The sequence below is a fragment of the Musa acuminata genome, chromosome BXJ1-9 (genome assembly GCF_036884655.1).
Source record: "Musa acuminata AAA Group cultivar baxijiao chromosome BXJ1-9, Cavendish_Baxijiao_AAA, whole genome shotgun sequence".
In the NCBI taxonomy this organism is placed as follows: Eukaryota; Viridiplantae; Streptophyta; class Magnoliopsida; order Zingiberales; family Musaceae; genus Musa; species Musa acuminata.
The window spans coordinates 19,915,975-19,928,812 of NC_088335.1; the positions used below are offsets into that span (position 1 = coordinate 19,915,975).

At 43.6% G+C, this 12,838-nt stretch overlaps 1 protein-coding gene across 4 annotated transcripts; it reads left to right on the forward strand.

The window, feature by feature from the left end:
• Positions 1 to 6,511: 6,511 nt before the first annotated feature.
• LOC103973663 (homeobox-leucine zipper protein ROC5-like) lies at positions 6,512 to 12,621 on the forward strand. 4 transcript variants are annotated; one of them, XM_018821540.2, is made up of 10 exons: positions 6,512 to 6,583; positions 7,406 to 7,756; positions 7,858 to 8,069; positions 8,167 to 8,284; positions 8,369 to 9,073; positions 9,348 to 9,449; positions 9,543 to 9,758; positions 10,827 to 11,001; positions 11,081 to 11,448; positions 11,845 to 12,621. In XM_018821540.2, exons 2-10 carry the CDS (start codon positions 7,577 to 7,579, stop codon positions 12,199 to 12,201), a joined length of 2,433 nt encoding a protein of 810 aa, XP_018677085.2. In that variant the 5' UTR covers positions 6,512 to 6,583; positions 7,406 to 7,576; the 3' UTR covers positions 12,202 to 12,621. The 4 variants fall into 4 exon arrangements, with proteins under 4 accessions (XP_018677085.2, XP_064939476.1, XP_064939475.1 ...); XM_065083403.1 differs by lacking the exon at positions 6,512 to 6,583 and adding an exon at positions 6,663 to 7,285; XM_065083404.1 differs by lacking the exons at positions 6,512 to 6,583; positions 11,845 to 12,621 and adding an exon at positions 11,577 to 11,830 and having other exon boundaries at positions 6,661 to 7,756.
• The last annotated feature ends 217 nt before the right edge of the window (positions 12,622 to 12,838 follow it).

Here is a 12,838-nt window from a genome sequence, read left to right on the forward strand (position 1 = left end):
AAATCCGAAATCATCCTCAAAATCATATTCAATAAATTCATACATGACAAGCATAGATTTATTGAAAAATCGATAAGATAGAGGATCGTATTTCGTTTTTATAAATTTCTATTCATGTGATTTGCTTCTTATAAGCATTCCTTTACCTTTAATAAAACAAGTGTCAATATTTAAGACGGAAAGGTAAATTTCATAGAACAAATCATCAAGTATGATTCCATGATAACATCCTTTTAATATCTTGATATTCATCATCAAGTATGATTTCAAAAAAATATGTTTAAGAGAAATCATTAAGACCAAATACATGATACACTCATTTATTTTTAAAATATTCATCATGTTTATTTTCATGAGATTCACAAGATTGGTAAACTAAATTCATTAATCTCAATAGGATATAAAATTTATTTCCATTTCATATAATTGATTTCATGTGAGGGTGTTCAAATCTTTTTGTGAAAACATGTATCATCATTTAAAATCAAAACAAAAGTTTCGTCATAAAACCGTCAAGACCAAACACATAAAAAATAAAACATCATGATATCACATCTATCATCAAAAGACTATCAAGAAATTCATACATAGATGTACATACACTTTGTCATCTTAATATGTCATGAGAATGTCATCTTAATTCATCATAAAAATGATTAAACCAAAAACATGTTAATCCAAAATGAGAGTATCAAATCAATATTCACTTCAAAAACTCATGCATGACATAAAATCATCAAAATACACATGCATGAATTAATCCTAAGCATTATATATAACTATCATCCATAATGTTGCATACATCATTCAACATTTCAAAACATAACATGTATGAAACCTTAGCAATATACTTTTCATGATCAAATTTTTAATTTTTTCAAAGATGCTAAAAAGAAAAACATGATATAATTTTTGAAAAACAATTTTTTTTTTATTTCCTATTCCCACTATCTAAATTAAGAACTCATTAAAAACTTTAAGTAATTTCAAAATAATTCAAGAGAGTTGAGTTACTTACCTTGTAGTTGAAGCTCGTCAAAGCCCTCGTCGTTTCACCTTTGGAAGTTCTTGATTCATCCTTGGTTGCCTTCCTCTTCTTTGGCCTCTTCCTCCGTTCAAGTTCATTGTTTATTTTAGATTTTTGTTTAATGAACTTATTAAGAGTTAGTGTTCGAAGTTCAAGTTCATCATTGTCCTCATCACTTGAGTCATCGCTCAAGTGGTATTTATTTGTCCGGAGTTCCAAATCCTTCCTGATCTTTGGAAGGTGGTCCAAGTGTTCATTGTGTTCATCATGTGCATTGCGCACCATTTCATATGTCATCAATGAGCCGATAAGTTCTTCAAGTGGAAAAATATTTAAATCTTTTATTTCTTGTATTGTCGTTACTTTTGATTCCCAAGCTTTAGAAAGTGATCGTAAAACTTTACTAACAAGTTCAAAATTCAAGAAACATTTGCCAAGAGCTTGTAAACCATTGACGACATCCGTGAAACGGGTGTACATGTCAACAATGGTTTCGCTCGGCTTCATTTGAAAAAGCTCAAAATCATGCATTAAAATGTTGATTTTCGAATCTTTAACTCTAGAAGTGCCTTCGTGTGTGATTTCAAGAGTGTGCCATATGTTGAAAGCCGTTTCGCATAAAGAAACCCGATTGAACTCATTTGTGTCCAAAGCGCAAAATAAGGCATTCATAGCCTTTGCGTTTAAAGAAAACATCTTCTTCTCCAAATCATTCCATTGGTTCATTGGAAGAGAAGACATTTCAAATCCATTTTCGACTATGTGCCATAAATTCAAATCCAAAGAAAGTAAGAAAACTCTCATTCGAGTTTTCCAATAAGTGTAATCCGTCCCATTAAAAAAGGGAGGACAAATGAGAGAGTGACCCTCTTGAAAGCCGTAAAGAGCCATTTCTATTTGGGTGTTAAACCAAGGTAGAAAAACGTGGCTCTGATACCAATTGTTAGGATCGGAGCGGCACTAAGAGGGGGGGGGGGGTGAATTAGTGCAGCGGATTAAAACTTCGGTTTCGACAAATCTTTCGTACGATAAGAATGGAACTTGAAAAGCTAAACTTGCAAGCGTATTCTTAAAGTTGTGCAGCAAAGGTAATAAGGAACTAAAGCATGTAAGAAGGTTTGCAGTAATGTAAATAGCAATAATGAAATGCAAACCAGAGATTACGTCGATTTTAGAGTGGTTCGGTCAAATGACCTACATCCACTTGCGAGGCCCCTCTTCGATGAGGCTCCCACCTTCCACTAGCAAATCTCTTGAAATGGAAGGGCAAATACCCCTCTTACAACCTTTTACAAGCAGTTCAACCTCTTACAAATTTTCAGCAAGAAAGAATGAGGAGAACTCTAGCAAATTGAAAACAAGAAAGGCAAAGACTCTTCTAAGACTTTTCTCTCAATTACTTGCTGCTCAAAAGTTGTTCTCTCAGCTGAGATTTGAGGGGTATTTATAAGCCTCAAGAGGATTCAAATTTTGGGCTCCAAAATTTGAATTCTCTTTGGGTTCCCGAATGCTGGAGGTGCCACCGCCCAGCCAAGCGGTGCCACCGCCCAGCGCTCGGGTGCTGGACGGTGCAACCGCCCAGCCAAGGAGGTGTCACCGCCTAGCTCTCGGGTGCTGGGCGGTGCCACCGCCTAGCCTAGGCGGTGCCACCGCCTAGCCTAGGCGGTGCCACCGCCTAGGCTAAATCAGCTCACTGGTTGGGCTCCAAATTTGGCCCAAACCAGTCCGAACTCGGGCCTAATTGGCCCCTACTTGGGTTATAGGATTAACACCTAATCCTAACCCTAATTAACGTGCTAACTATGAATTTAAAGACATTTTCTAAGCTATTACAAAGTTCGTAAGTCAAGACTTCTTCCGGCGAGCTTCCGGCGAACTTCCGACGGTCTTCCGATAAACTCTCGAAAATCATTCTGCGGACTCCCGGCAAGCTCCTAGACTTCACGATTTGATCTTGGCGAGTTCCAACGAGCTTCTTCGGCAAGCTCCGATCTTTCTCGGTGAGCTCCGCGAACTTCCAATGAACCTTCCGGCGAGCTTCCGAAAAACCCTTCGGCAAGCTCCCTACTCATTCTCGGATAGTTCCGACAGCATTCCCGACGAACCTTCGGACTTCCGTCGAACTCTCGAACTCGCAACAAATCCTTCGCGCTTGACTCCAACACTTTGTTTCGCTTTATGTCTTCATCGTTATCGTAGTTAATCCTGCACACATAAACCAAAACTCAACTCCGATCTAGACAATTATTACAACGCGAATTGACATTCTGTTGCCCGGCACGTCATTGGTTGGCGCTTCGTCCGATTCTTCGGTGCATCGTCCTCTCTTGCGGCTTGTTGCCCAATTGGCGGTTGACCTCCGCAACCCCAATATCCTTGGCACAATTCCACTCTCCTTGGCCCGACGCCCGATGTCCGAAGCCTTCTGCCGTCCAATACCTTGACGTGATCTCCTCCGGCACAACGTCAATTCCTCCTGCGTTAACTGTCTAATCCTGATCGAGTAGACCTGCATCACTCAAAATGCAGTTAAACATAAACATAATTATCAATTAGTTTCATCATCAAAATATGAGATTCAACAGTACCAAGCCCGCTCTTCACCTACATGCTTCAAGCTTCTCCTTAGGCAAATACTTTGTCAACATATCTGAACCATTATCGTTGGTATGTATTTTTTCCAATTGTAATTCTTTCATCTCAAGCACATCACGAATCCAGTGATATCTCACATCAATATGCTTGGATCTAGAATGATATCTTGAATTCTTGGAGAGGTGAATGGCGCTCTGACTATCACAGTAAACAGTATATACTTCCTGTTTCAAGCCCAATTCCTGTAGAAACTTTTTTCATCCATAAAGTTTCCTTACAGGCTTCAGTAACTACTATGTATTCTGCTTCTGTGGTTGATAGAGTAACACACTTCTGTAACTTAGACTGCCAAGAGACTGCTTCTCCTGCAAATGTCATCAAGAATCCCGAAGTGGACTTCCTAGAATCAGTATCACCTGCCATGTCTGCATCTGTGTAGCCTTCTAACACAGGTTCATCACTACCAAAACATAAACACAACCTGGAAGTACCTTTTAGATATCTTAATATTCATTTCACTACTGCCCAATGTTCCTTTCTAGGATTAGAGAGAAATCGACATACAACTCCAACTACATGAGCTATATCTGACCTAGTACAAACCATAGCATATATCAAACTGCCTACTGCAGATGAGTAAGGCACTCTGGATATTTCTTCTTTTTCTTTCTCACTTATAGGACATTGTTTCGAATTAAGCTTGAAATGACCTGCAAGTGGGGAACAAACTGCTTTGGCTTTACTCATGTTGAATCTTTCAAGAACCTTTTCAATGTAAGTCTCTTGAGATAGCCAAATCTTCCTTTTCTTCCTATCACGAAGAATCTTCATGCCAAGTATTTGTTTCACTGATCCCAAGTCTTTCATGGCAAAAGACTTACTTAGCTCTCTTTTAAGCTTTCCAATTTTTTTAATATCATGGCCAACAATCAGCATATCATCAACATATAGCAGTAAAATAATAAAATCATCATCTGAAAATTTATTCATAAACACACAATGATCAGATATGGTTCTATCATACCCTTGGCTCATCATAAAGGAATCAAACTTCTTGTACCACTGTCTAGGTGCCTATTTGAGTCCATATAAGCTTTTCTTAAGCTTACAAACCATATTTTCTTTTCCCTTGACTTTGAAACATTCTGGTTGCTCCATATGAATTTCTTCTTCTAAGTCACCTTGAAGAAATGCTGTTTTTACATCAAGTTGCTCAACTTCTAAATTCAAGTAGGTAGCCAAACCAAGAACAACTCGGATAGAGGACATTTTCACAATTGGAGAAAATATTTCTTCAAAGTCAATACCTTTCTTCTGACTGAATCCTTTCACAACTAGTCGTGCCTTGTATCTTTGTTGTGAGCTATTGTTTTCGGTCTTCAATTTATAAACCCACTTGTTCTTGAGAGCTTTCTTCTCTTTTGGCAACTTTATCAAGTCATAGGTGTGGTTCTCAAGCAGGGATCTCATCTCTTCTTGCATGGCTTTAACCTACTCATTCTTATTCTTATGTAGAATAGATTTTCTATGTTGAACTTCCCATTCTTCATCGTCCATAGTAGACGGTTTATCTTTAACCTTGATAGGCTTATACAAATCTTTACAATAGAGCAAATCTTCCATCAGACACCTCCAAGTGGAATAATTTGATGAGTTCAATTTAATCATACCATCTGACTGCTCTATTTCAATCACACAAGAAAACTAGCACCAAACAACCTGTTGCTCTGATACCACTTGTTGGGAAAAACCTGTTAAAGCGGAATATTCTTTTCCCTCTTTGTGTATCAAAATAGGTTCCTCATCAAAATACCAACTTGATATCCAAATGTAAATATCAACCAGCACAGCATAAACAATAGAGCAAATAATCAATCACACAATGAGACCAAATCTTTTAACGTGGAAAACCCAATGTGGGAAAAATCACGGGACCGTAATCCACCTCAAACTTCCACTATCAATAATAATGATAACAGGTTTACAGTAAGTCTTCTCTAGAATAAATAGAGGATCATAATAACATCAAGAACATAGATCTTGGCTCTAGCATATCATCGATGGATCTCCTTAAAAGAGAATTCTAGATCTCATAATGTGGATATCACAGGAAAGTATCTTAGAGAGGGTAAATTACAGATCAACACCGTTAGGATTGTAGAGTTTGCTACAAGGATTCTCCACTTAAAATTTGAGCCGAAACTGACAACGTTTGGTCACAGATCGTCAAGCAGAAAACTCAGAAACCTAATCATTCTCTCTCTATTTTTCTTTCTCTTTTCTCTGTACGCCGCTGCATGCTGCACGCGTTCACTCACCCGCGCACACATACTTCACCAAACCCTATCTCTCTTAATTATTGATTTGAGCTCAAAAACTTAATTGTCCAAGCCCACATAGATTGGACCAATAAAAATAATTATTCATGATGGAAGAATATTTTAGATACTTGAAAAAGATAAGAACTCTGAATTATAAAAACATAAACTAAAATGTGAGTCCTTTCTAAGAAAAATAGCGTAAGATTTCGAACAAAAACTAATCGTCAGATGAAAAAAAAAAGGATGAACATGACATGTTATGGCTGTCCTAACTATCGTACGCAAAATTTTTAGATTTAAGAAAATTTTGTAAAATCTATGGATGGAGTTTTAACTCCCACCAAACCCGCCCTGTTCAGCCAAGTCCTTCGTCTCACCCGCCGTGTTGACTTTTAAGCCCTCTCTTCTTCCAAAAACCTGTGTCCTACACCTGTGACAGCAGCCGTCCAGAGCCTCTGCAGCCCTGTGATGCGGATCAGAGGGCTGACATCTCTTCTGCGCCGGGTCTCCCATGTCTTCTTCTGTATTCTGAGCAGGAGGAAAGGAAGCAGGGAAAGCGTGGACTTCCTTCTCCGAGACGAGCCCGTTGGTCACTTCTCTGCCTTTTCCCGGGGCGTGCTCACACCGGTCCTCCTCCGAGGTGAGCCGTGGTACCGTTTCGTCTCTAATTCGATACCTGTTTTGTTTTCTTCTATCTTTTATCGCTTTCCATCGAGTTCTCACGATGCCTGGTGACGGAGCGGAGGAACACGCGAAGGAAACAAACCAGATGGCGGCAGGACCTGTACCAGTTTCATCTCTCTGCTGTGAAAACTTGTTTTTTTTATCTTTTAACTCGAGCAGACGATGGAAAGGGTCGTAGGGCTCGAGAAAGAGACGGTGCAAATCTGCTTCATTCCACAAACCCAAGGTCCCGTTTTTTATCCCAAGGTTGGGGCTTTTTGATTCATTTTTTTATGGGACAGATGACGGGAGGGTCAACAGGCCTATTTCTACTGACGTCTCTTTCTCTCTCTTCCTCCGCCTAGAGATTTCCTTTTCCTTTGTTTTGCGAGGCTTCGTAATGTCCACGCGTAGGAAGTCTCCTTTTATCTTCCACACCCGTTTACACCAACTCGCACCAGCCTCTCGGCCTTCTAAAGCTTCGATCTTTGAGGTCTCGGAGCAGGAAATTGCCTCGTTCGCGTCCTAGGTGGTAGGGAAGGGAGAGGAAGACAGAACGCGGTTCTTGAGTTCCTCTTGCCTTCCTTCTCTTTCTTTCTGCCCTTCGGTGACAGCGAGAGGGTGTTGAGGCATCTGCTCATACCTTAAACGGATCGTCTATGCTTTTGCATCCTCTGGTGTATCCATCAGATCTCCCTTTTTTTATTTTTTTATTGTGTTGTATTTGTTCTCCCTGAGTCCTCTTCCCCTCTATTCAGTTCTGTCGATTTGATTCTGCTCCTTTGTTTATTGCATGGAGATCTTGTTCTAAGACCTTGGGAAACTCGGAAATCTGGGTTGAAAAGCGAGAACACGCATTAGATCTACTACTAGCATCTGCTAGCACTTGGTGAGGAAGAGTGTTTTTGAAGCAACGAAGCGAGTTCGAAGAGGTGTGATTGAGAAAGAGAGGAAATAAAATTGATTTTCAATGAGTTTTGGAGGTTTGTTCGACAGCGGCTCCGGCCGCGGTGGCGGTGGCGCTCGGACGGGGTTGGCCGATGCGGTGCACCGCAGCTCCACCGCCATGTCTGCCAGCAACATCTCACAGCCGCTCCTCGCCTCGCCTTCTCTCCCCATGTTCAACTCCCCTGGCCTCTCCCTCACCCTGGTAAGTTTTACCACTCACTATTTCTCTTCCTTTTTCTTCTTCCGTTTTCTTGCATTCATGTAGAGGTTTCAACGAGTATACCTTTTTGGTTTTCCGGCCAGCAATCGGATATGGAAGGCACGGGTGCCGCCGGTAAAGGTGGAGCGTGGGATCTGGATTCGGGGCGTCAGAACAAGGAAGACGAGAACGAGAGCCGGTCAGGAGGGAGCGACAACCTGGGAGGACTCTCCGGGGACAATTTAGAACAGGAGAACCCGCGCAAGAAGAAGCGATACCATCGCCACACCCCGCACCAAATCGAAGAACTCGAAGCGTAATGAGTCCAACCATCTCACTCCATTCCTTTGATTGCAAGAACATTAAACGACCGAAAAAAATAGACAGCTCTCAATTTAATCCCCCATGTACAGATTCTTCAAGGATTGCCCTCACCCTGATGAGAAGCAAAGGTTGGAACTTAGCAAGAGGTTATCCTTGGAGGCTCGCCAGGTCAAGTTCTGGTTCCAGAACCGCCGAACCCAGATGAAGGTATCATTTCATTCTTTTCTAAAAATATTCATCTACTTCTGATTATTATATCTTCCTTACATGCTTGGGCGTCGATTGAATCAGACCCAAATGGAACGCCACGAAAACATGATCCTAAGGCAGGAGAACGACAAGCTTCGCGCTGAGAACTTGTCAATCAGGGAGGCGACGAGGAACCCTGTCTGCAGCAACTGCGGTGGGCTGGCGATGCTCGGCGAAGGGTCGCTCGAAGAACAACACTTGAGAATTGAGAATGCCCGTCTCAAGGATGAGCTTGATCGTGTTTGCTCCCTCATTGGGAAGTTCCTCGGCAAGCCTATATCTGCGTTGTCTAGTCCACTTCCTCTCCCGATGTCAAATTCAACATTGGATCTTGCAGTCGGGAACAATGTTTTCGGTGGCCTGGGTTTGGTGACCCCGGCAACGTTGCCTCCGGTCACTGATTTAACCGCCGGAGCAACAAGCGGCCCATTCGGCACCGTTACAACTCCTGCAAGGAACGTTGGCACGGGAACTCTAGACGGTGTGGATAGATCGCAGGAGAGATTCGTGTTCTTGGAACTTGCACTCACAGCAATGGATGAGCTGGTGAAGATGGCTCAGATGGAGGATCCTCTTTGGGTTCCAACTTTGGATGGAGGGAAGGAAACACTGAACTACGAGGAGTATCTTCGAAGTTTCCCTCGCTGCATCGGTGCGATGCCCGTTGAGTTGGTGTCGGAGGCCACCAGGGCTACCGACGCCGTGATCATCAATAGCTTGGCGTTGGTTGAGACTCTCATGGACGCCGTGAGCTTTCGTCTGTTGCATTTGCTTTTATCAGCTGATCACTTGCATCTTCCAGCATCATGCTAATAAAATCTAATTTCTTTTTATCATATTCTTACATCAGAATCTTTTTACTGCGTTTGCATCGATCTGCATTGAAATGTTTCTTTGCTTGCTGTTTCACCTCCTATACAGATAATTTTCTTCGAAATCGTCACTTGCATATGTCCTCCGAGCAACTTTCTGGAGTGAACTAATACGTCGTTTGCTATATTTGTAACCCATTCATGCGCAGACTCGGTGGGTAGATATGTTTCCTTCTGTGATTGCAAGAGCGACCACGATTGATGTGATCTCCAGTGGCATGGGTGGTAGCAGAAATGGTGTGCTCCAACATGTGAGTCCATGGCATTCAGATGTGTATTTATGCTAGTAGCTGTTTGCTACACAATTATTCTCCTAATTGCACCACAATTTCCTGGGTCTGCAGATGCATGCAGAACTTCAAGTTCTCTCGCCACTGGTGCCTGTCCGAGATGTCCGTTTCCTTAGGTTCTGCAAGCAACTTACAGAGGGAGCTTGGGCGGTAGTAGATGTCTCCATCGATGGAATTAGAGACGACCTTTCTGCTCCACCTCCTAATATGAGTTGCCGCCGGTTGCCGTCTGGTTGCCTGGTGCAGGACATGCCTAATGGTTATTCTAAGGTATTAAAATCCTTCCTCATCTCCACTCTCTCCCTTCCCGCTCTACCTATTAGCAGTCTATCAGCAGTGACCACGCATGGGTTACCTTTGGATCAGTGTTAATAACTTTGACTAGACATGTATAATATGTCTCTCTGTACACAATACGTTCCTCGGCGTGCTCAAGTGTTACTGTTGTGATTCCCTGTCTCTTTTTCTTCGAGTCAAGGCCTAAGCTCGTGCTTCTAAGTCTAATCGAGGTCTCGTGCCAGTGTAACTTCTTCTACCAAAAATATTTCAGTCAGCGAAAGACGGATTTGTGTTAGTCTTCGATCCTTTTTTTTTTATTATTAGTATATTCACACGTCTTTCCATGTTCATCATTTCTCGTGTTTGTTTCTTCAGACTTTTAGATGCTTCTCCCACGCTCTCGAGAGCACCACTTCTGGGTTGTTCACTGTCCGCTTATGAATAATGGATGATGTGCCGCTAACCATTTGGCTAAGGCTGCTCTCACCCTCATTATCTGTGAAGGCTTGGCTATTGTTCACCGTTCCATTTGTTTTCCAAGTCCTCGTACGGAAGTTACCCTTTCTATTCCTTTCCGTGTTCTTTCCCTTGCCTGTTGTGCAACCCCTTGTACACCGAGTCTCTCTTGATAACTTTAGATATCATATGCTCTTGACGACGCTATTTGATCTCACTCTCCTGACAGCGTGCATCATGTCAACAGAGACCTCAATTTAATTTAATAATCAGCATCACCTTGGCATTTGGCCAATTATATAACCTTTAGTTTGGTCCAACATTTTCCTATCGTTGTTTCTTCGAGTCAGTTTCTCATATCGATGCTCATGTGATCCTCGGAAACTTTTCTCCATTTGTCTAACCTTCTGACTCGAGTGTAATCAATTTAGCAGTGTACTGTGTGCCCAGTGTACTCAGGTAAACAGCAACCTGCGTTTCACGGTCGTAAGGTATACAGCGTTCTAGGGACATGATACGTTAAGTCAAGGTCCAGCTGTGGCACAGTAGTCAACGTTAAGGGACACCCGGCATTAATGAGCTAACTGACGCGGTGATGCACAGGTCACATGGGTGGAGCACGCCGAGTACGACGAGGCCGCGGTGCACCCGCTGTTCCGGCCGCTGGTGCGCTCCGGCATGGCGCTCGGCGCACATCGTTGGGTCGCCTCCCTCCAACGCCGGTGCCAGTCCTTGGCTATGCTCATGTCCTCTTCGCTCTCCCATGACGATACCACCAGTAAGTCCCAGCAAAAATGTGCAATTGCGATTGGCATGGATTGATGATATGGCGGCTGATTGTTGAACTCTGGTCGCAGCAATAACGCCGAGTGGGAGGAGGAGCATGCTGAAGCTGGCGCAGCGCATGACGGACAACTTCTGCGCCGGGGTGTGCGCGTCGTCAGCCCACGAGTGGAACAACCTCAGCGGCAGGATCAACATCGGCGAGGACGTGAGGGTCAAGACCAGCCAGAACGTGGCCGAGCCCGGGGAGCCACCGGGGGTGGTGCTGAGCGCTGCCACCTCGGTGTGGCTCCCTATCGCCCCACAGCGCCTTTTCGACTTCCTCCGCAACCAGCAGCTACGGAGCCAGTGGGATATCCTCTCCAACGGCGGTCCCATGGAGGAGATGGCCCACATCGCCAACGGAAAGACCGGCAACACCGTCTCCCTCCTCCGTGCCAGCGTCAGTATATTTATCGTTTCACGCACATCTATTTCCTTTTCGCCTTTCTTTCTCTGGTTGGACATTTTACTTGCGTGATCGGTGAATGGTTTGGAAAAATAATCAGAGTCTGGTACTGGCTACTGTAGCGTCAGACTAGTGGGGCCATGTCGGTGGTCGGGAACTTGCTGGATGACAGATCCATGAAAAGATGGATTGACGTGACTACTGACGATCCATCGCTGTCTTTGGCCTCGTGTTCAAGCTTTCTTCTCGCTCTATACGTGGTTTATTGGTTTACGTAATTCACCTTATATTTTATAGATTTTCTGAAGTTAATGGACTTGTTGTATGTTTTGGTCATTATGTTGCAAATCTGGTTCACTTCCTAAATGATGTGTTGGGTTGTTACAACAGGCGGTGAGTGCAGACCACAACAGCATGCTGATACTGCAAGAAACGTGCACGGACTCGTCCGGGTCGGTTGTGGTGTACGCCCCGGTGGACGTGCCGGCCATGCACCTCGTTATGAGCGGCGGCGACTCCACCTACGTCGCCCTTCTCCCGTCTGGTTTCGCCATCCTCCCCGACGGCCGCGGCAGCGGCGCAGGCGTCACCCACAAGGCGGGAGGGTCGCTGCTCACCGTCGGGTTCCAGATTCTGGTGAACAGCCAGCCGACGGCGAAGCTGACGGTGGACTCGGTGGAGACCGTCAGCAACCTTATCTCATGCACCGTGGAAAAGATCAAGGCAGCCATCCACTGCGAAGCTTGAAGAGGAGCATGGCGAGAGGACGTCAGGTAATGCATGGATTGAGTCAAGAACGAACCACAACGTAAAAAAACCTTTGCCAAGTGGTAAGGAAGTATGGAAACACTGCTAAAACCCTATCGGCACTAAGAGCAGCCCATAATCCTTAACACGGAGCAATGGTGGTGGTTCGGGCATTGACTCGTTCCGATCGACGCGCTTGCTGAATCTCCAGCACAGTGAGATGCTGCATGATTAGTATTGTAGTGGTTTGGCCTTTGTAGTTTTTGCCATCTGCAACATAGTTAACTGGTGATGAAAGGAGCAAGTAGTGCTGTTTGCTGCATATGAGCGTAGTTTTTTATCGGACATATAAGTTGCTGCATATAACTGTATATGAGCTCCAATAGCTCTTCCTTTACTTCCTCTTGTGTTTACCAGCCATACCATGTCGATAAAAGAAGCATGTGAATGTAAAAAGGAAACTGTACTCGTGACTAGTGGGGTTCCCACGCTGCATTAAATGCATGGTAGCTCGGCAGTGCAGTAACACTAAATGCTGGTCGTAGATTTTTTTCCCTTTTTTTTTTTTCTTTTCACGAGGTCGTGGACAGAATTCATCCTTATCGCAGCCTTATGATTCAGAATCTGGTAAGGGTTT